The following is a 23,011-nucleotide window of genomic DNA, read 5'->3' as shown; positions in this document are numbered from 1 at the left end:
GCTCAACTGAGCTATTTTAGAAAAGCATTAGAAAGCATTCCCAATGTAAAATGACCCTCCTACTTGCATCAATGCCTTACTGATGAGTATATGTGGGGTACATGGTCAGACCCCAACCGACACCAGCTCCAGCCTGGAAGGTTAATTCTCATTAGGTACATGGTTTTGAAAGGTTTGATCCCCAAGAGCTGGAAACCTCTGCTGCCCCATCCAAAATTCAGAATCACAAATTCTCTGTGTACTCATCCAGCAATTGCAGCACTTTTCACAGGCTAGCAGTTCTCAAAGATGTGATGATCAAAGTCCAGCCAGACAGGGATCGAGACTTATTGCTGGGAATCCTGCACCACTACCATCACAAAAGGGATTCAGTGCCCACCCGCTGGCAGTCCCTGAAGTCCCTGAGTAGCTGTTTCCACCATAGCATGATCTCCCCTTCCCCCAGCCTTCTGCAAAAACAATTGTGGATTGCTGCAAGAAGGATGGTGAAGGACCAGATCTTCAAGAGTCCATACACTCCCTATGCAAATGTGTTTGCACCGGAAATTAATTGTATATTGACTTTCTTCAGACTTGGAAAGATTGTCTACTTCCACCTGGAATAAGAAAACTGGATAAAAAGCTTTATTATTTTAATTCTCACATTAAAATTAAAAATGCCCTATCCTGCTGGCTATGCACAAGTATAGGGAAACCATCAGGGTAAAAACTTCTGTTAATTATCACATGTAAAGAAAAGAAAATCTTATTTTAAAATAGGTATTTAAAAATATTGTGATTGGCTAGCACAATATCTTAAGTCTACTTGTCAGCAGCAAGTGATGTATTATTTGCAGCACTATTGTACTCAATTAATTTTCCAAGAAACAAATATTCTCACTGTAATCATGACTACTTAAAAATACAATAGAACTAACTGAACCAATTCATACAGAAACTGTTTTGATATTTGGATGGTGACTTTTTTAGTGCAGATGCCATCTTCGTATTTCATCTGCACGTTTAAACTTTACACCAAATGAACCGGCCTTGTCTGGGCTGCCAGCAAGCCAACGGTGCTGTTAGCAGCTAGTGTCTTCCATCAGCCTCAGACAAAGCCAACCCTTTTCCCTGAGCTTTTGTGTGTATTTTTAAGAAAGTGGTAGCTCCTTCTTAAACGAATCATTGTGAACTCACACTGGAAGTGCTGATAAATAGCTGTCACAGAAATAAGCTTGCACTTTTCCAAACATCTGCAGTTTCAGACCTTCCCTCCCCTTCTCTTCAGCAATGCAAACGAAGAAAGAATGGCAACACCCTTAATTCTGATACTCCAGGGCTATAATTACGTTATTACAGTAAATCAAACACTGCCTTTGTGTCACTACAATCGTGCTCGTTGTTTGAAATTAACTGCAAATGGTTTGATTTTCTTTTCTTCCTCAAATATGGGCAGGGAGGAATTAAAGCACACTAAATCATCTTCCCCACTAAAATGCACGGAAAGCCAGGATTCAGACAGCAGCATTTGAACTCTGCAAGAAAAGAAACCACAGCATGGAGGGAAAGGAAGAGATCGGGCACTGCATTTGACACAGAGTGACTGCAAAGCAATTAGCGGGCTACTAAATCCTCTGTTACAATAAATCAGTGACCCAATTCCCCCTCTTCCCCAGTGCCCTTCATTATAAAATCAACTTTAATGAACTACCCCTCTCTTCCCCACTCCAAAGCAAATATATTTCCACTGCAGCCTGCACCTGCCCTTCCCAGCGGCTGCCACCCCAGGAAGCCTCGGGTAGCCCCAGACTGCACGGGCAAGGGGGGCGACGGCCCAGTGCTGGTCCTTCGTGCAAGTGATGGGCAGAGCACAGAAATAAAAACAGGAAGGCAAGCTGCCTTTGCCTCAGCATTGCCTAATGTGAAACCACTCTCCCTCTTGTTGGTTTTCCGCGTTTCTTTTGCTAGACTTGATTCACCACATCTGCCAGAGCTGACACATCTGGCTCCTTCCCCAGGCAGAGGGCACAGTGAATATGTCAGCATGTTGTCTGAAGGCACTGGTACTTTCTGGAAAGAGCTCTTTTCCCTTCTATCATATACTGTACAGTAATCAAGTCTTTTAAAAAGGATGGCTAAAAAAAAAAAAAGCTGATTTTGACAAGAGACAGGCCAGAATGAGAACTGCTGAGACAGTAAAGAACAAGCCTGTTATCTTACAAACTACACTTCAGGCTGTCAGCTGCCAGAGATTTACAGGAAAATCCCCTTTCCTAGGACTGAACCGACACAAAACTTTATTTCCAGCAAAAGAAACTCGAATATGCACTCACCCCGACTAGCCCCTGACCGGGGCCGGGGATGCTCTGGAGAGCAGGGAGGGCTCAAGGCAGGGCGGCTGCCGGCCGCCTGCGTGGATGGGTCCCCGGGGCCGCTCCCTCCCACGCCCGCAGCGTGGGGAGGCGGAGGAAGACTTGCTTCCAGCAGCCCCGGTTCGCCTCCAGCCCCGGGCGGGGGCTGGGGGGACCCCGCCGGCCGCAGCCGGAGGGGTGACCGGGCGGGTGTCGCCGCCCTGCCCAAACCCTCCCGGTTCCCCCCACCTGCCTCAGCCGGGGTTGCTGCGGGCTGCCCGCGAGCCTTGCCCTCCCTCGGCACGGCAGGGTGGCAGGAGGGTGGCATGTCCTTCCTGCTATTTATAGCAGCCGACTCTTATTTGGGTACGCCGGGAGTCGCCAAGGAGGGAGGGGAAAGGAGCAAAAACGAGGTAAGAAGCAAAAGCAGGAAAGTTCCCGGCCCTTGCTGGCCCAATAGATGTGGTGTCGTGCCTTTGGCATCCGTCGCTGGTGCGGTCCGCCAGCTAATATGAGCTGAAGCGCCTGTCAAAAGGCAGGGGAGGGGAGAAGACGTTGACTTTTGAACTGATTTCCTCTGCCTCGGCAGCAAACCCTGGACAGTGAATTCTAAGCCCCGGGTCTGCTTCCGTTGAAAACAAGTTAAAAATCCATCATGAGGTCGGCCAATCCTGTCCCCTTTGACATTTTAACAGAGACATAATCAATACATTTCATGTTGTTTGCCGATGCCCATTTTCTGCACCACTTGTAGAGCTCCCGCATGACACCAGAGACTTGCTCCTGGCCCACAGTGCTGCCCCAACAGTGCCCAGACAGACACTGTCAGGTTGATTTTTACAGTCCCCTATCATACGTTTGACCCTCAACCAGGCCACAGCGATCCGTCCCTGTGCACCCCTAGAATGCAGTGTGTTAAACAACAAGGGGGAGAAACGTTCAGGGGCTCCTGCTCCCAGCCTGGCAGCACCACCGGGGCTGATGTTGCCGGAGGGCAGGCAAAAGAAAACGCAACCACAAAATCAGAACGAAATTGAAAACATGTTTCTGATTTAAATGTAATCTATTTTTAAATTGGGTGGCATGTAAATATGAAGCCCTAATTAACAGACAGGATTTTTGCCCATGAGAGCATTTTCCCAGCACGGAGGCTGGGCGTGTTTCTTCCAGCGCTGGTGGAAGCGCCTGCACATCTTCCAGCTGCTTCTGCTCCAGCTCCCCGCCACAAGACACCCCACATCTCACCTTTGCTTCCCCCTCCAGAGTCCACCTGACATCCCAGAATGGAGGAGTGAATTACTGCAACTTCTCCAAGGTTTTCGGGGGGGGGGGCGGGGCTGTGGGCAGCTTCGACAGCACTATTGGAGGACCCCCTTGCCCGCACATGCAAGGGACAGACAACACAACCCCCTTACATTCTGGGGGGGGGGGGGGGGTGGCTGGCTCCAAATTAATGACAAATTAATTTTTCCAGAGAAGAAAACTATACACAAATAACACGGGAAAGAAACACTAGTACCTACCAAAATGACTCACGACTTTAAAAATACACACTTCAAGTTCAACCTGGCCAACTCACACTGAGCAAAAAAAAAAGACAATCTTGGGGGGAAAGAAAAATCCTCTCACAGCTTACAATTAGGGTGTGTTTCTTGCTGTCAATACAGTCAGTAACGATGGCTGCACCCAAGCACGGCTTTTCCAAAAAGAATTTATCAGAGCATAACAGGAACAACTAACATCCTTCCTAAGAGCACAGGTATTTGCGTATTGCAAGATGTTGTTCACCCTATGCATTATAGGTGGACCTAGCACCACAGAGGAAAGAATATGGAAATAGGAAGGAATGAATGAAGGAAGGTTGGTTAATATCTATTTTCTTGCATGGATAAATAATGACCAGCCTTTGAACAGTATATGAAACTCGAGAGCTTTGATCGCTGGGACCCGAAGTTCTCGTGGGGGAGCTGGTACTCCTGCTGCAGCTGCTGAAGAAGAAACACAAAACTCCTTTACCCGATTCAGTTCAAAAAGCACCTACTGTGAGACCGTCTGGTCTAACGTTCATTTTTTATTCTACTGCAACGCTCATGCTATGCGAAACGCAATAGGAATTTCCATACCAGCATTTACATCCAAATGGACCCGCTGAGATTCATGCTGATGTGTAACAGTCCTACAATGCAGCCCCTTCTGGCAAGTGCTGCGGTGCCGGCGCACCGGCCAGCAAGACTCACACCCGGCCTGTCCCGGGTGAGCACGTCGTGGGCTGACTCGTGTGCGGGGGCTGCGTAGAATTAGCAGGCGCCGCCGCCGAGGCTGCGCCCGCCGGGAGCCCAAGCAGAGGCTGCCGGGGTGACCCTGCCGCCGCCTTCTCTCCGGGGGTGTCCGGAGCCTGCGGCTCTCGCGTTCAAGCCGGCCTTTATTTCCCGCATTTGGGGAGTACTTTTGGATCTCCCAGTTCTTCCTCAGCCTTCTCCCTCGCCCCTTTCCCCACCTCAATATTCATTTTGTTTACGAGGAAGACAGATCAGAGAGGGAGCCGCAGGGCCAGCCGCCGCGGGGGGATGCCGGGCGGTAGGGGGAACGCGCCGCATGCCGCACCGTGCCCCGACCGTGCCCCCGGACCCGGCCAGGGCGATTCACTTGTCAACGGGGGGTGAGAACCGCTACTGCCAGCGGAAAGCGCCCATCGACGCGCCTCTTGCCTTCCCCGCGGATATCTGATGGGGAGAGGAGGTGCGGAGCCGCCGTGCCAGGGACAGGGACATCTGTCTCGGCCCCCACCGCGCCTCTCGGCGGGGTTGCGGCTCCCCACGGAACAGGGCAGGGGAGGTGTGTGCAAATTCCCGGGAGCTCCACATCACGGTCCCAGCCCGCTCCCCGCGCGCGCTGGGAGCGGTGGCGGCGGCTCCGACAGGTTGCCCGCGGCAGGACTAAGAAAACGGTGGAAAATCAGCGCGACCCACCCGCGCCCGACCCGCGTACCTGCAGGACGTTGGCGTGGCGCAGCCGCTGCAGCAGGATCATCTCTTTGACGATCTTGTAGGCGGCCAGGCGGTAGCAGTCCCCCAGGGCGGAGAACTGCCGCACGCAATGGGCGATGTCGTGCCCGCCGAAGTCCACAGCTTTCAGAGCTACGGCCAGCGTGCGGTTGAGGACCGCCTTGTAGACCGCCTTGGTGTATCCCGAGCCCAGGTACTGGACGCCGCTGACATCGCGGATGTCGCGGCAGCCCAGCAGCGGCGGCTCCAGCGAGAGCTCGGCCGAGGCGCCCGCCCACGGCCCCGCCGCCGCTCGGCCCCGCGGCCCCGGCGGCCGCGGCTGCTCCGCCGAGGTGCGCGGCGGCGCCAGGTCCATCAGGCGCCGCTCCCGCGGCCGCAGCGGCCGCCGCCCCGCCGCCGCCGCCGCCCGGTGCTGCCGGTAGCGCAGCACCTCCTCGTAGCGCTCGCGGATCTGCCGCGCCAGGGCGGCCTGGCCGCCGCCGATCTCCTCCTCCGGCGGGTAGAGGGGGGCGCCGGGCGGGGAGGAGGGCACCTCATCGCGGGGCGGCGGCGGGTGCTCGGAGCCGGGGATGAAGAGAAGGTTGAGCAGGGTGCCCAGGAGGAAGGCGAGGCAGCAGCCAGCCGCCACCGCCGTCTTCCTGCGCCTCATCGCCACTTCGCTGACGGCTTGTCCAGCCCTTCGGGCTTCTCTCCTTTCGCCCCTTTCCCGGGAACCAGCTCCGAGGCTTTTTTTTCCTCCTTTTTTTTCTCCCCTCTTTTTTTTAAACTCCTGGCTATGCCGGCGGCAGAGCGGCCCCGGGCGCTCAGCCGGAGCTCAGCCCCTTACGGCGTGCCCGCATGACACTTGCCTCCCTGCTTTAAAGGCTCTGAAGCACTTATTATTAGCGGGACGCGGGGAGGGCGGGGGGGATCCCCGTCCCGCTGCCCCCGCCGACGCGCGCTGATTGACAGCCCGGCCCTTCCCGCGGCCCGGCCGAGCAGCAGGGGGGCCTGGGAAACGTAGTCCCCCGGAGAAGTCCCGCCGGCCGCCGGCGAGCCCGGGAGCCGGGACTACATCTCCCAAGCTCGGCCGAGCCCCCCGGCGGGGAAGGCGCGGAGAGAGGCGGGGCAGGCGGGTGGACCCCCCCCGTCGGGCGCTACCGCCGGGGGCTGCCGGGCAGGGCGGGCCAGGGGCGCTGCCGCCAGGCGGGGTGGGAGCTGTGGTGCTTCCTACGCGTGTCCGCGCAGCGCGGAGACAGTCGCCCCGGCAGCGGTTTGTGTGGGATGCTCTTGTGTCCGCCCCCCTTCAGGCAGCCACGGGGTGTGTGGGGGTGTGTTGTGCAAGCACCCACGTACCCACAGAGCCACACAAAGGAGGGAGGCTCGATACCTTTTCCCCACCAAAATAAAGCGAAAGGAGGCGGCTGCAGCCGGGAGCTATTGGGTTCGTCATTCGGAGTGAAAATTGCATCGGTCGCGCCCCCTCCAGCCGCGACACAGGAGAGGAGAGAGGGGATGGGGGTGCGTGTCACCCATTGGAAAGTACAGCCACAAATCACGGGCTCGGCATGGGGTAGCCCCTGCCCCGTTGGAAATGTGAATTGCAGGGGTGAGCGCTAATGACGTGGTTATCCATCAAGCCCACATTACGATGCTGTTAGCAACTAATTAACAAATACAATCAGCCCGCGAAACTTCCACAAAGGAGAGACCATCAACAAGAGAAAAGCCGTAAAGAGTCAGGCGAGGCAAAGTTCACCACAATGGAAGCGGGAAATCATTGCCAATAAGGGAAAGGGACGAGACAATTCGGTAATACACATCGGATAGACAGTGTAAAAAAAAAAAAAAAAAAAAAAAAAACCAAAACAAACAAAAAAAACCCCAGCAGCGGTTCCCGGGAACCAGCGAGCTGTGATCGCCAGCGTTTCCTCCAGTGCTGACAGAAAACGGAGCTCATGGAACCTCAGCTGCCGCTGCCGGCGCCCAGACCCGCGGGGAAGCGCCCGGGGACCGGAGGCAGCGGCGAGACCGAGAGGAGGCGGGCGGAGGCAGCCTCGGCAGGGGATGTGGAGACGGACCGTCTCTCCCAGCAGCCTCGGAGCCTTTCTGTCGCTGCTTCCCGAGAGCCCTCCGCAGGAACCGGGAGCACAGCCCACCCGCGGCCCCGCACACGGGGTGGCAAAGGCACGGACTGCTGCGGAACTGGGCGCCCCATCCCCGCGGGACTCCCGAGGCAGCCACTAACCTCTGCAGAAAAGTGACGGGAGGGCGCGTAATCACCAATTAAAATAAAAATAACAACTGGGGGATGGGGGGGGTGTCTGTACCCGGCGGGGCACCAGGCTCCCGGGCGCCCAGCCCAGCCTCCACGGGCGCTCCGCTCCCGCACCCCGCTGCGGGCCGCCCCGCGGTACTCGCTCCGCCCGCCGGGGCAGTGCCACCTGCCCTCCCCCCGGGTACGGAGACCACGGGTCGGGGGGAGGCACGATGCGGGTGTTGAAGAGTCGGGGTTTTATGCTTTCTGCAACCCATGGGGGGGGAGGCCTTTTTCTTTTTTTTTGGAGGAGGGAAGAAGGTGTGTTGGGGTTTTTGTGCTTTTGGGGAGGATTTTTTTTTTGGTTGGTTGGTTGGTTTTTTGGGAGTTGTTTTATTTTCTTTTTTTTCCTTTGTTTTGTTTTCTTGTAATCGTTTCTGTTCTTATGTAGTGAGAGCAGCGTTTTACCTTTCAGCCGTGCCAAGGCAGCTTGGTTGCGGGCTTCCCGAGCCAGCTCGTTCCCGCTGCAGTCAGTGGAATTTCACGAGTGTAGAGCACGCGTTGCAAGCCGGAATATTTTTTTTTCAAAGTAAGCGGGCTCATAACGGTATGATATGAGTTTCCAGAGATGTTGTGACACCTGCAGCCCTCCCTGTTTTGAGTGGGATCCCCCAGTCCCCGCAGGCGACGGGAGGCTCGGGTTGCCTTCCCGCGGTAGGTGTGGGAGATCTGACTGTACCGGACCTCCCCCGCTGCGGAGCCCTTCTTCCCCCGACCCCTGGCAGGGCAGAGGGCTCTTGAAAAGATAACGTGCAATATTACCCAGCCGATCATCCTAAACCGTGCGTTGTAGGCCAAGCCACCGCTGAGGGGGCCACCGGTGCGCTGTTAGCGCGGCGCGCAGAAGGCGCGCAGCCGCCGCGCAACCCGCCGTCCTGCACGTCCTCCGGGGAAATCCCGGCGATTTGCCCGTGCGCTTCAAACTTGCACGGTCGGCTGGATTTACGGCTTGGTTGATACGAGCCAACACGTTCTATTATTGCACAGATAGAGGCAGAATACAGTCGGCGCGGTTGTGCAAGCCGACAGAGGAGGCGGCCCTGGAATCGTTACCAGCAAGTGGTGTGAAAACAGCGGAATATTACTTACAGGCCAAATCGGAGGCGAATCGAGGCCAACTGCCTCATGGAGGGGGGAGCCGGCTTCTCCCAGGGGCCGAGCGCGCCACGAAAGCGGAGGGTGGCCCTGGCGATGAAGGCAGCCCCGTGGGAGGGGCAGGGCCAGCGCGGAGCGAGAGGAGATCCTGCTTTGCCAGGTACCTCGCATGGTACCCGCATCCCCGAGTGTTTGGAGGAGTGCACATCTTCTTGAGGCAGGGGCAGTGCCCGCTTTTCCTGCAGGACGGGAGGGACAAGGTCCGCAGTGACACGGTGCGTTCCCAGGCGCCGCAGAGGCTGTGCGCCCGCGGAGGTTGCGCGCCCACCGTGTTTGTGCAGTTTACTGGAACACAACCGGACCGCAAAACAGATGCTCCGTAACAGCCGTCCACCTGTTTTTCACATCATGCTCCATCTCAAAGCCAGTTTTCTTCATTATATCCCTCCCGACAGATACCATGAAATACATCACTCATTTAGATATGGGAGCCGGCCTCTGGAGGATGACTTGCACGGAACACTTTGATGTTGAGAGACAGATTTCAAAAGACAGAAAGCCCCTTCGATGTTTCTAATTACCCCAAGCCCGGGGCCTGCCACTGATTAGGGCGGCGGTGCCGGGGTGATGCCGAAGCGGCGGCCCGTGGGGGCGCAGCCCGGCTCGGCTCGGCCCGGCTCGGCCCGGCTGGGCGAGGAGGGACAGCCTGCCTCCTCAATCCGCCCTGCCCAGGAAAACGACACGGGTGCATCATCAGAGCTAAAGTCAACAGCGAGCCTCATCCAGTGCTGGCGTGAGAAGGGGGCAGCAGCCTTTGCTGCGCCCCCAGCGCCTCCCAGCCGCGGGAGGAGGTTTGCGAGCAGAAAGTATCTGCTCCCGCAGCCAAGACTCTTTTTCAAGGGGCTGCGCTGAAAGCATTACAGACCTTGCTAACACTTCTGCTCACATGCGAGCCTTTTATCTCGGCAGCGCAGTTGGAAAAGCTGAATCACCGCGGAGAGAGTGAGGACTGAAGGGTATTTTTTCATATGCAACAAGCTGCTCTTTATTTGATCTTCACAGCCCCTATTGCTATCAATATTCCTAAAGCTGAGGGATCAAACATGGAAAAATTAAAACCATGCTGCCACGCTAAATAAGATTAAGATCGTGGCAATACATTTACTGCTCCTTGGGGAAATAATTTTGTTGCTGCAGGAGCCATGGCCATCCTGGAGGCAAAGCTTGTGTTTCAGGAATGGGTGATGGGAAAGATGTTCAGGAGTCAGCCTCCGAACCCAACTAGGAGCAGTCTGAAGTGCCTATGCTCCTGTCCCACTCTGTGCTCCCAGCCTGGCTGCATGGGCATCACTAGTCTGTGGGGTCAATGAAATTTGCTAAGCTAAGCTCCACTATCCCTGTTGTACATTTACAAGCACGCATCTTCAAGCGAGTACCACTGTTGGTCTCAAGGGATTTTGATGGCAGGCCCCAAAAAGGAAGTCCCACATTTTCAAGCATCGGTAGCTTCAAGATCTTACTTAAACTGCAACTGGAAATTGGGAGCCGGAATTGTTCAGAGCTTCTCCTGAGGAAGTTTGTTCTTCCAGAAGTGTCTTGTGCTCACATGATTCCCCTTTGACAATGAAGGAGTTAATTTTTTTTTTTAATTACTTCATTACCTTTTGAATTCCTGGCCACCTGTTCTGGCTGATGTGGAAAGAGAGCTTTCTTGGAAAGTCCAGCCTCAGACATGAGGCCAGAAGTCCCTTGAAAATAGAGTCCACGTCCTGCATGCCTTTTCGCTGAGGAGTCTTCCATGTCCAATCTCTCCGTCATTCCCTGCTTTGCCAAGGATTTGTCAGCTTTCAGTGCAGCGTGGAAAGCTTCTCTTCCCTCATGGATGTGGGGCCAGCACTGAACCCTTGCACATGTATATTTTGTAGCCTTTTGTAAGTTTTATTACATGGCAAAATCTTTATAGTGCTTTTTACTTTAAGCAGGGTCTCTTTTTCTGATGTTTTCTTCCTTTTCTCTCAGGAAACCCACTCCCGTGTATATTTGAAGCAAGCTGAGATGCAGCCAATTGTATTAGTTCTGGCTGGAGCAAAAATGCATAATGAAACACTGGATGTGTGGTATGAGTCCAAAATAAATGGTCACTAGCAGAGCCAGCAAAAACCTACGAGCTCAGATAGCCTGTGAAAAAGGAAAAGCTTGGACTTTACCTGCAGTGCTCTGCATTTTTTCAAGGCAAAATATGAACACTGGGGTTTAGAGAGCTTGGGAAGAGATGCTGGGGCACTGAGCCTTTTTCACTACATTTGTGAATTGTGATGATTCTTGCATTTTTTGTGAATACAGCATCTGTAAGTGGGAGAAAGTGTTTTATCTCCTAACCTGTTATTCTCAAAGCGCAGCAGTTCAGTTTTTATGTGCCAGATGTCAGTGTGCCCTGATTCTTCAGGCAGTTGAGATTAAAGCTTCCCTGTATCAGAGAGGTGTTATAAGAATAACTCCATTAATGTATGTGGAAATCTGGTACTGCAGCGATAAAGACCCTGTAAATATTTACAAAGACAGACAAGCTCATGGAAATTTTACATTATTAGCTTAACTTCATTACAAGGAAGTAGTTGAGAAAGTCAGCAGTATATTACATTCACTTTTTTTTTTTTAATTAAACATTGACAACACATCTGGTGCTGCTTGAAGCCACAAGATTCGGAGGGTCACTCTTTTAAATATTTTACAGTCTGCAGGGAAATATCAAGTCTCAGGCAAAGGAAAAAAAATTAACATAGCTGCTATAAGAATAAATCTTGCCAGTCAGACCTTTTACACTTTTAAGAGTTAATAAAATAGTGAGTAAAGAACAACCAGAGAAAATAATTTATTTGGACATTCAAAAGCCTTTTGATAAACACCCATACAAGAAACTGTTAAGGAAACTTGGTAACCACAAAGTGAGAGGTAAAGTCCTGCCATGGATTAAAATCTGGTTATAAATGGGTGTGGAATAAATAGCCAATTCTAGTAGGGAAAGAGATTAATAATGAGGTGCCCTAGAGAGCGGGACTCAGACCAATATTGTTTAATGCTTTATTAATAACCTGGGGGTGAATAGTGAAGTGGCAAAAGTTGCTGTCAATAGAAAAGTACTTAGTTTAGGTCAGGAGCAACTCCAGAAGAATTTAATAAAATGGCAGGACCATATACGGAAGTATGAGGGCAACTTGGAAAGTGCCTTCAAACCCTACAGCAGTGGTTCTGCTCCTCCTGGCTCATGTGCCTGTCTCATGTCTCTGCAAAGGTGAGGGTAGGTAAGCAACGGACAGGCAGATGCTTCTAAGCATTTCAAGTACTTTTTCACTCCTCCCAGTTACTGCCAGCTCCCCTAGTTTGTTATGCCAAAAAGAAAGACTGAACTCCCACATGGCAGGCCTCTCTACCAGTCTCTGAATAGTACCTCCACGAGCTCCTCCAGTAATTGTTTAAAAAAGCCAGTGTGGGTTCCCATGGCTGAACCTCCCCAGAGGACACACCAAAAGCTCTAGAGGTCACCTCTCACAGCCATTTCAAAAATTATGTGTTTGGTCTGATGACCATGACATGGCAGCAAGCCTCGAGTCCACTTGGTCTAAGGACATGAGCTCCTGAGTGCTGCCTGGCACGTGGAAAAGCAAAACCTGCCAGCACAGCTGGGTTGCAAGTATCTATATGAACATAGTAATCACATCATCTAATGCACTACAGGATAAAAGCACAGGAAGCCTGAACTCACTGCCACTGAGCTTCTAGGTGAGTTGTTTAGGTGAGTTGTTTACTCTGTGGCTTTTTGTTCCCACTGATTTCACTCTTGCAGTGTGGCTGCATCTTGCTGAACTGTGTTAATGTGAATTGTGGCAGCACGACCTGGCACAGGCCTGAATTCACATTGCAAGCTCAGTATTTGAGCCTGGTACACAGACAAATGTACTTATCAGCGCTCTGGATGACATTCGATGGTATCTTTGTGTAATCTTGTTGCTGCCAGTCCTCAGTTCCAACTGTTCTGTGTTCTCCACAGTGCCACCCAAACACAGTGCAGGCTTTTGAGGGTAAATGACATTTATGGAAATTCAAACGGCTGTTTTTCACAGGGATTTATTATTGTTTTGTTTTTACCCAGTGGGTCATTTCCAAGGATACTATTCTAGAAAAGAAAGCAACTCATAAAGAAAGATTTTTAAAAATCCTCTTGATATGACTTGTAAAGTATTTTGAAGTATCAGCGATAAAAGAAATTCTTTTTAAATCCCCTCTTTCATCTGATGATTTATATTACATTAGAAATGCCCTGTGTCCCCAGCACTGGGACTCTAGAGGAGTAGGGGTATCAGTGCTGCTCACAGAGGGCTCTGTTCCCGAAGAGAACTGGAAGGCATCACACCCCAGGTGGGCAGTGGGAAGTCCACATGCACATGGGAAAGTGATTTATCTCTAATACTGCAGCACCCAGGAGACAGCCCTGGGCTCCCCCCTCTCAGTGAATCACACTGTCCCCACATTTGTAGTTTAATCCAAGCTCTCCATGGCTTTTAGACACTCTTGGGATTCTTACTTTTACTTCTTTTTTTCATAGTCTGTAATGAAAAACCATATACACATGTACATAACATCCATTCAACCTAAGACTTTAATGCAGTGGGGTGGGCTCATGGTATGAATAGGCTTTGTGTGCAGAGCTTTATGCATTCACATCAAATGAGGACCTGCTTGGAAGTGAAGGAACATCAGCAGTGCTGGTCTATTCACCCAGCATGTGGAACCAGGGATTCTGCCAAGGATCAGGCTGGAAAGGAGTGATTTTACAGGCCAGGGGTGCATGCTGTCTTTGCTGCTGAGGCTGAGGCACAATTCTTTCTGGTCTTGGTTCATGCAGTTATTATGGGAGGCCAAATGTTCAGGCAATATTATGGTAATATTTGCTGTAAATATAATGCTACACAAGCATAGCGTGCAGTCATGCAAATGTGAAGGTGACTAAATGTCTTGGAATTGATGGTTTAAAATCGGTACGTTTCACTATTAGCACCATCACTTTTCTCCATCGAAAGGAAAGGTTTTGGAGCTTTTTATGGTAATCAGGATAGGACAGAGTCAAGGGCAACCTGTGGCCCTGGGCAGCTGCAACATTAAAGCAAGAAAGACTAAAATTCAAGTATGTGACTTCAAACCACTGAGGCAGAGCCCTAGCACTTCCTTGGAAGCGGCTGCCCTCTGCCTGTCTCACTGCCCTGGTGTGGTGGGAGATACAACTGCCTCTACTGCGTCTTTACCACTCTTCAGACTCTGCTTGAGGTCTGCTTGTCCTTCCCATCTTCACCACTAAGCCTGCTTCTCCCAGCACACCCTGGTTTTCCTCCAGGCAGCAAGCCCCTCCAGTCATCACTTTTGATTCTTCTTCCTGGCAGCAGAGAATATGGCATTTTCTCAGCCATGGCCTTCTCCTCCATGTCCTCCTCATCCTCCTTCTCTGCCCTTTCGTGGATTGCAGTGACTGCATGCAGTGACTGAACCACTTCTAGCAGAGCAGTGTTGATTCCTGTCCTCCTTATTCCCAGGACAATAAGCAAAGCTGGCATTTTGTTAATCCAGGCATAATTAATCACCACCAATGTTTTTATTTTAATTCCTCTGTTTCCATAGTCTTGAAGAGCTTTAGGAGCTGTGAGCTTTTGTACATAATTGTAGAAGATGTGGATATTTTGCCAGGCCATAAAATCCTTTGCAGCAATAGTAGTTTTTTAGAGGACTTAAATAATTTTGGATTAAAATCAGGACAGAAATAGAAAGGCCAGACTGGAGAGGTGCAGAAGGAGGTTGTCTGTTGTTCCAGCAGCGTAGAACAATGGGAAGGAGCAGGAGCAGAGTATTTTGTACTCAGAAGATGATTTCTTGCTATCTACCAGTTCACAAAGTCATGGCAAAGAGGAAGACCTGAATCTGTAATTTGTTACTCTGCCTTGGTATCTACCTCCAAGGATGCAGGGAGGTAGGATAATTGCAGTAGTTGTTCTTAGAGAGGGGAATGCAGTACTTTCCATGAAAGAACCCAAGACTGCATCCAGGAAATATGTCAGGTCACTTTACAGCCTTTCATTTAAATAGATAAGATGTTTGATTTGTTTCTCAGAGTCACTTTGAAAAAAAAGGCATGTGAAAATGTCAGAGAATTTCCTCTTTCCCTTTCCCACCCAAATACAAAATCAAATAAAAGCAAACACATGGGACACAAATACAAGAGCAGCCCCCTCTACACATATTCGCTGTGATACACAGGCTGTTTCCAGATGTATGGATTAGACCTCATCCAACTACTGCTTGAAGCTCAGCCTTAGCATATACATTGACCAAGTTGGAAACTTCTGGGGAAACTAATGCACTCAGTGCTCAGGCTCCTGCCTTCAGCTGTGATATTGGTCACTGCATCTATTCTGTGACCCTTTTGCCATCTCGTCACTCCAGCTAGACCATTTTCAAGCCGGCTAAAGTATAAATTTAAAGTCCTTGGAGTGTAATTTATAATGAAAAATACATTATGTGATTTTTTTTGTCTTTTGCCTGAATGTTTTCTACTGTTGGTATAGTACAGACAGGAGACTACGTGATGGGATTCGCTCCACCATGATGGGAGGGACACTCCCTCCACTCATAATGGGCTGATTATTAAAAACTATTACGGAAATTATTCTGTATTCCAGTGGTTTTTTCCACTGTTGCATAAAAACATTGAGTCAGTCCTTGGTTAAAAGATGAATAGAAGAAACAGAAACACACAGCACACACATTGCCAGCAGTTGGGGCATGTTTAACAACACAAAAGGTGGATTTAAAGCCCGTTCTGCTGATATGGACTTAAGGAAAGTAGATGCAGTGACTCAGAGATGCAGGGAAGATGCCCAGTGGGTTTGTGCAAGGCCAGCCAAGCCCTGAAGATGGCTGCAGAGTCAGGCCCTCCTGGGATGCTCACACCTGCATGACTCAGCACATGGCCCACGGGAACAGGAGCACCCTGGTGCCATGGTTGGGGGAGACTGACCAGCCAACAGGGTTCGGTCACCCCTTCGTTAAGGGTTGAAGGGATTTCTGAGGATTTTTCAGGTACTGTTATTGGGGGGAAAAATAAAACAAAACAACTCCTCCCCAAAAAACATTAAAATTGTTTTAGTCCTCAAATCGAGGTTAATTCTTGAGCCACCTTTGAATCTAGCAAAGTCATATTGATCTCAACTGCTTTGACAGAAATGCTGAGAATTTTATATTCTTTGAGCACCCCAGTGGATTGAAAATATTCCTGAGAGATTATTAGGCTCTCAGCTACTGCTCCAATTCACAGAAATTAAACCTTCCATCATCTGGTTTTTATATTTGGAAAATGTCAGCTATACTTCCTATCACGTATATTGTTGCTTCAATGCACTGAGCCTTCTGTGAATTTCAAAACACATAACTCAGCTCTCAAGCATTTCTTTTGTAAATATTGATAATGGTTTCAAGTTCTTTATTAAATAACTTTTTAATGAGTTTGAGGACAAAGAACTATTTTTTCACAGTCTCACGAAGATAAGAATCATAACATATCTTTCTGTACCATGGAACACATGGTTCTCAATACCTCATTGTGCAGCATTGGCTTTCCTCACTTTAAAAAAGTTTACTTAAACAAAAAAAGCCCCACAATTATGAGAAATAAAATCTAAGCAGACCATACTAAAATGTCCAAAATCACATGCAAATGCTAGGTGACAGCTTTGCAGGTCAGTGTGTGCTGACATTTGGAGCAGCATTAGAAAGCTCCCTTTAATCCAACAGCAAGAAGAGCTACAAAATGCCACCATCACTGCTTAGTATGGTTCAATGTATAGACTCTCCTGGCTCAGCATTATTTATAGCCTGCGTTTTTACCAGAAAGGATCCCTCTGTATATGCTTAAGATCGAAGACAGTAAAATATTATGGCAAGGTTCACCAGGGGAAGTTTCCAGGGAGAGGTTTTTTATCAGTTTACAGACATGGTCAAAGTCCTGCAGGAGAACTCCTCCTTGGAGCAGGCTGTAAACAATTTACATGGGAAGGTAAGAGGAAGTCTTTAGGGTGCCTTGGAAAATATTAAGTTATAGAAGTTCTGACCTCTGTCTTCTAGATCTGGCCCAGAGGACTGATGTTTACTAGCAAGTATGCGGCTCTATAGGAAACTGCATACTGTTGGTGAAAGTAGGGTTATTTTTTTAATACATTTCAATTAGAAGTTGGACTGGTTAGCAGTATACTAAATCAAATATGCTGTACAACTAATTTTCTCTATAAAAAGCCAAGTGTTTACCTTTGAACTTAAAAATGTTGCCTTCAGGCAAATAGTGTTCCAGCCAGCTGTAGTTTAAACGCATGGTGCATGTAGCTTGCTTCTTCATTCAACACTCAAAATCATTCATGTTTGCTAAGTGGAATTAAAAGCCAGCTAGGAACAGATTACTGGTCCCCTGATAATAGCCTTTCTTCTCACACATTCCCTTGAAGACTTTCAGGTCTAATAATAACATTTGCCTGCGCTGATCCCATTGACAGCTTGAAACCTTAATGACGATCCATTTGAAATGTTAATACTTAGTTTTATTTGCATGTTTATTCAAGGGAGTTTGTATTGAACCGTTTAGCTGCGACTGAAAACAGAGGTCAAGAGACAAACAAGAAAGTTTAGGTGCTTTTAGGTGGTGTTTTAGGTCCAGCTCATGGCTGGACATGTTGCCAAAATCGTGCTTTCCCAGCAGGCTAGGAGAAACATCTAGGCACTCCAGCCTCCACCTGAGCAATTGTTCTTGTTAAAATTAAATACAAAGACATGCATTGGCATTGATGGTTGGGGGTTTTTGTTCATTTTTTTCTGCAGCCAGGATGGCAACAAAGCCACAGAACATCTGTATTAAACATGAAACCAAAAGATAAGGGCTGGGAAAGGAGCTGTCGTTGATTACCAGCTAAAGGTTCTTATTTGCATCTCTTATTTTAATGATGCTGAGACATAGCTGTAGTGTGTAGGACATGTTAGGGCACCAAGAGCATTCCAAGGGTATCTTTTCAGCCGTTTCCAGTTAAGAAGTATGTATTACTGAGTTGTGAATTAAAAGAACCATTCAATCTTCCATCTTTGTCATTGTGCCAACACACGGGAAATGACCTCGTCCTAAAGAGCACCTGCAACTCTCATTAAGATACATATAATGTCACCCATTGCTTTTCAAACTCCAAAAAGGGCCTCTTACAATCTACCTGCTTCAAATTCCCTGAGGTTTTATTGGCTCAGAACACAGATTACTTGTCTTGGTATCAGGGATTTCCTTCCTTTTGAACAGGAACATAAAAATACAAAGAAAGCCTAAATTCAAGTAATGTGAAAATATTGTCTTTGATTCCAACCCATACATTCAAAGTTACAGCTGAATGTCTGACTTTAACTTGAAATGTGATGCCCTGACTCTACATATGATCTTGTGGAGTATAAAATGTTTGGAAGCCTTTGAAAAAATGAAAATATTCTGGGCTTTGCTTGTGCTCCTATTATTATGCTTTCCTTAATGCATTTACAGTTGGCTCAATAGATCTTTATATATATCAAGCTTGGGTAGCAAGTTTCAGGACTCATGAAATCTGTGTTGTTACTGAATGTAATGGTAGCACACAGTTGAGTCTGTTGTGCACTTTACATATGTTGTATCTCTAGGTGAGTGTATCCTCACACATCAGTGATATAGTCCAAAAGTTTGACTCAAATCTTTCTGAAGCATACAGCATGGAAGTTTATTTCAGTGATATGCAACATCGTGGTCTCCCTTCTTAAGAGCTGAGAAGCAAGTTACAGACACTTGCAACTTTACATTGACCTGAAATTGCCCTAATTTTTCCCTTTTAAATTCAGACAAAGCAATAAAATTTAATGTATACATGCACTTACTGCATTAAAATTAATGGTTTCATTTCCACACTGATTACTAACCATGAGCTTAAATGAAATTAGTTCTCCTAGAGGGTGACTAATTATTCTTAGCAGTGAATACTGGTTTTTAGACATACTTAAAATGCAGCATAGAGAGCAATGAATATTTCATGCTCAACACGCTCAAATGCCTTAGTGATCTCAAGTTTTTTTGATAGGTTCTGACAAGAAATAATCTCTGAGCTCCATTCAACAGCTCACTCAAGTCAGAATTAAAAGGGAAAATATATCAGTCATCTTGAAAGGTTTAAATATAATCCCTTCTAATTAATATTTTTTCCATTGCTCTATGTTCACTTATAATCCTATCAGAAGTCTTCTATAAGAACACCTAAGCAACTTCATACGTGGCTTATTTTAAAGAAGAGATTGTACATTCATTGGGCACATTCAGCAATGTTCTCCCAAGGGTGGTTTTTGTATTATGAGAGTCAAACTTTAAGCACATAATTAATTAGCAGTCAGAGCAAGCTGAATGTGAATGGAAGCGAAGAGCTTGCAATCAGAACAAATTAACACAGTCATGTAGTTTGCAGTGCCTGCAAGCTTATAGTTCCATTCAGCCAGATACTGTGTGACTCCAGGAAGGATACAGTCTCTGTTCCACAAGTCTGTTATTGAAAAGAAACCCTTTGCCATTCTGTGATCTTCAAGGATTTTAAACGATCCAAAAGCTGATGTTATTACCCATACACTGAGCAGTGGTTCACTCTTCAATCAGTTAACTTGAAAGGCATGGAATTCCTCCAAGCCTGGCGTGCATATCAAGGGGAATGAATGTGTTCTCAGGTAAGACTTTGGTAGATGGGAAACAGTATCTGAACTAGGAGTTGACTGGAAAACATAGTGTCAAATAACTTTGGACTGTGATTTCACTGGGGCCTCATAAGCTCTGAAACCAAAGCTAGTTACACTGAATGCTGTGTGTGCTTACAGTCCTATTCAAAAGTTGGCAAAGTATTATCTTCACAACTGGTCATGGTGGACAGTTAAAGTATGATGGCAATGTGTTTGCGTGGGGACTGTTTATTACACTTGTAGCACTTTTGAATATCTTTGCTCAGTCTTGCAGTCATTTTATGTGCTCTGAACAGATAGTGACGTTGTGAAGTGTGAGTTGTGTATCCAGCTTTGCAGATACATCAAGAACATCAGGGCTTTCCCCGTGCATCTTTCTGTCTAACACACTGACAGACATACATGCAGGCTACATATTTAACAATCAACATCTAGCAGCTTTCGCAAGTTTATCAATCTGGAAAGTTGGCAGAACCAAGCTCGGAATTTGGATTACAGGTTTTTTTCACAAGGTGTGCAATTGTTCTGGCAAATAAAGCCCTTAAGCCCCATAAGGAGCTTTAGAGTATGCAATTACTTTAAAAGACAACCATTTAAAGGACACTGAAAGCCTCACAAAGTTTTACAGCTTTTGTGGTAAGACCTTCTGGCTCTTAACTGCCAAACCCAATCCAATGATAACCATTTGTCTCATGAGGAAAAAAATGTCCTGATGGATGTTTCTAATCCTACACATAGTTCATCAGTTGGGAATCTATAGATGCAAGAGTACAGGTATTTTTCTTTAGTTCCTCCTGTTAGTTACCTGTCAGTGAAAAAAAAAAAAAAGACTTGTGTAGGTAACCCAACGTTCCCCTTATATTCTACCTGAATATGAGCTCTGCAGTGCTGCAGAGCTCAGGGAACAGAAGTGTCTTTATGTTATATTGCAACAAAAAAGGACATATACCTGAACCTAATCACCATCCATAAGAAAGGCAGCATTGTAGCTAGGACCTGGAGGGAAGAAGTCCTTTGGTAAGCTGTTTTCTTATGGAAAAGACTAAAAAATAATGCTGTTGAGCAGCTAATGCCATATTTACTTTCCTGTTTTTGTTTTAACACAGGCTGTCTTACGTAAAAGGAGACTCCACCACACTCACCCAGCACTTTTTGCCTGAGGCAATGAACCTAGCAAATTCATCTATCAGTTACACCAAACCACAGCATGCTTTTCTAAGCTTAGCTTGTTATTGTCTTTCAGTCTGCAGAATAACTCAGGGCAATGGAACAGTTACTGGCACTGTAAATGTTTTCAGACACTGAAGCTAGTAATATGCAACCTTATTTGAATTAAATTACCTCTTTAAGAGAGTCTGAAACTGGATGACTTCATATAATTCATTATGTTTAAGAAGGCAGTTTAGCGTGGCAAGTTAAAACCCATTAAATTGCTCTGTAGTATTCTTGGCTGTGGTTGTTTTTCTTAAGTGAAAGTAATTAAACATAAATATTTACTAATATCCCAGGCTGTGAAATTCTATAGCCAGTAAGAGGAAGAAGGAGAACCAACTCAGTGTTAGCTTCCTACATTAATACCCCATGCTGGCTGAAACATGCTTGCTGGCTTTGCCACAAACAGGGCTGGCCAATGTGGAGCTCTGATGGGGAAATCGGAAGCTGAGCAGTTGAATTTATTTAAACAAGAGGAGGAAACCACTACTCAGATGTGATCTCTTTTTTAAATGCAGAGTTAATGCAATGAGGAGTAAGACATCACAAGTAAATTGGCATTTTCCCTGCTGATCCTGGACAAAGACCTGCTCCAAAAATCTTTTGATGTCAATGGAAAAAAAAACACTGAGTTGAGTGGGTCCTCCATTAAGGCAGCACGTTCATAAGCACTGTGAATGAGTACAGGTGAGCCCAGCCACTGAGGCAGCAATGCCTTCTTCTGCCCCAGGGACCCCACCTTACTTCTGCTCACCCCACCAGCATGAGTGTTAGTGTGGCCACACAGAGAACCAACATCTGCAAATACCAGCCAGGGTTGGTGCTGGTGGATTAGCCTAAAGTTTCTGTAAGTCAGAAACTCCCTTTTGCCAGGGTACGGTGAAGTTGGAGAGATGGCAGAGGCAGCAAACTCTGGTAGAGGCAGCAAACTGTTATTCTGAATAATATAAACTCCCAATGTGTATGTTCTTAAGGGACCTGTCAGGACATCAACAAATGAGCCCAGACTGCCCAGTGTGCCCAGTGAGCATCTCAAGGTGAATACTCCATCTGAAACCTCTTCAGATCTGATTTTCAGACAGGCATATGAGACTTAGCCTTGATATAGTACTCTCTACTCTCTCTTTTATACCCCATCTGAAAGAGGTAAAAAAAAGGGGCCTCTCATAACTTTTTAGGACTCCAAGGTAACACAATTAAGCAGAGTTAAATTATTTCCATGCTGTAATACTTATTGAAAGTTGATCTATGGACAGATTTTGCCCTTTCTACAAAAACTGGGTTCACTTCATGCTTATAGTATGACTTCTCTTCCCCAGCATCTGATAAAAGAATTCTCATAAAAGACCCGAGTCCTCATACACTGTCAGAAAAGTACAAGTCTGCTTAGCTTGAAGAAGATATCAATTGCTGGCCAGGGGCACTACTCCTAGAGTGAGGTACCATGCACTGTGAAAAAGAGCAACAAAACCTTAAAGCAGATGGTGATTAGGGACAGCCATATGCCTCATCCTTTGCCTTCTCTGTACGTGCTGCTCTCCGTCGCATGCACATGGCGGGATGCAAGGGCAATCAGTACCTCACAGCATCAGGTTGGGCCAGCACAGTCTTTGCAGAGCAGTGTGTGCGTGAGGGCTTCCCAGCCCTGAGGGTGGGTGCTGAACCCTCTGCCCCCAACACAGCACTTCTGTCACACAAGTTGTTTTGGGACACCCCAGGACCACAGTGGCACCCATTAACTGAGGGCCCAGTCAAGCAACATTATTAAATATATCATGAAGCTTTAAACCCAAGCAGCTCAGCTGGAACAGGTGTCAGGCAGTGGAAAGCTTGAATTACATGAATGGGGAGGTTTATTAGCAAACTCTTAGTTTGAGCATCCCAAAGATCTTCTTGCTGCATGTTTAATATTGCTGATGTGGCTGTGCCTTTCAAGGTGAGCAAGGAACACTGAGTTGTTGCATTAGTGTTTCCTATCCACATCCACCCAGAATAGACCGTGGAAGGTTTGTTTGACAGGGTGTTCAATGTGCAGGTGGAGAAGAGGATTAGGCCAAGAGTAATTAATTTGAGAAGTGACTTTTTTTGTTCTGTGAAGTAACAGCCCCGTAAACTATCTCCCCTGCCCAACAAGCAGATGTCATGTGAAGTGACACAGCACTCTTCCCTCCCCCCCGCTGACCCCTCGGAAGACACAGTATGAGGGGTCAAGTCACCCCTGGACCAGCGTTTCTTTACATCCCCTGCCAAACTGGGTGGCA

The 23,011-nt window shown here is 47.8% G+C and overlaps 1 protein-coding gene across 1 annotated transcript in view; it reads right to left on the bottom strand.

Annotated features, from left to right (window-relative positions):
• The window catches only part of PKDCC (protein kinase domain containing, cytoplasmic), a 36,368-nt gene extending 30,067 nt beyond the window's left edge, over positions 1 to 6,301 (bottom strand). The window contains exon 1 of the mRNA XM_027750306.2: positions 5,319 to 6,301. Coding sequence (XP_027606107.2) covers positions 5,319 to 5,984 — 666 coding nt within the window. The 5' untranslated portion in view covers positions 5,985 to 6,301. The remainder of the gene's footprint in view (positions 1 to 5,318) is intronic.
• Positions 6,302 to 23,011: the final 16,710 nt, after the last annotated feature.

Source organism: Pipra filicauda, unplaced genomic scaffold, assembly GCF_003945595.2.
Source record: "Pipra filicauda isolate LSUMZ 115617 unplaced genomic scaffold, ASM394559v2 scaffold51_size4534324_pilon, whole genome shotgun sequence".
In the NCBI taxonomy this organism is placed as follows: Eukaryota; Metazoa; Chordata; class Aves; order Passeriformes; family Pipridae; genus Pipra; species Pipra filicauda.
The sequence above is the reverse complement of the archived record's forward strand: the minus strand, read 5'-3'. Positions and strand labels throughout refer to the sequence as shown.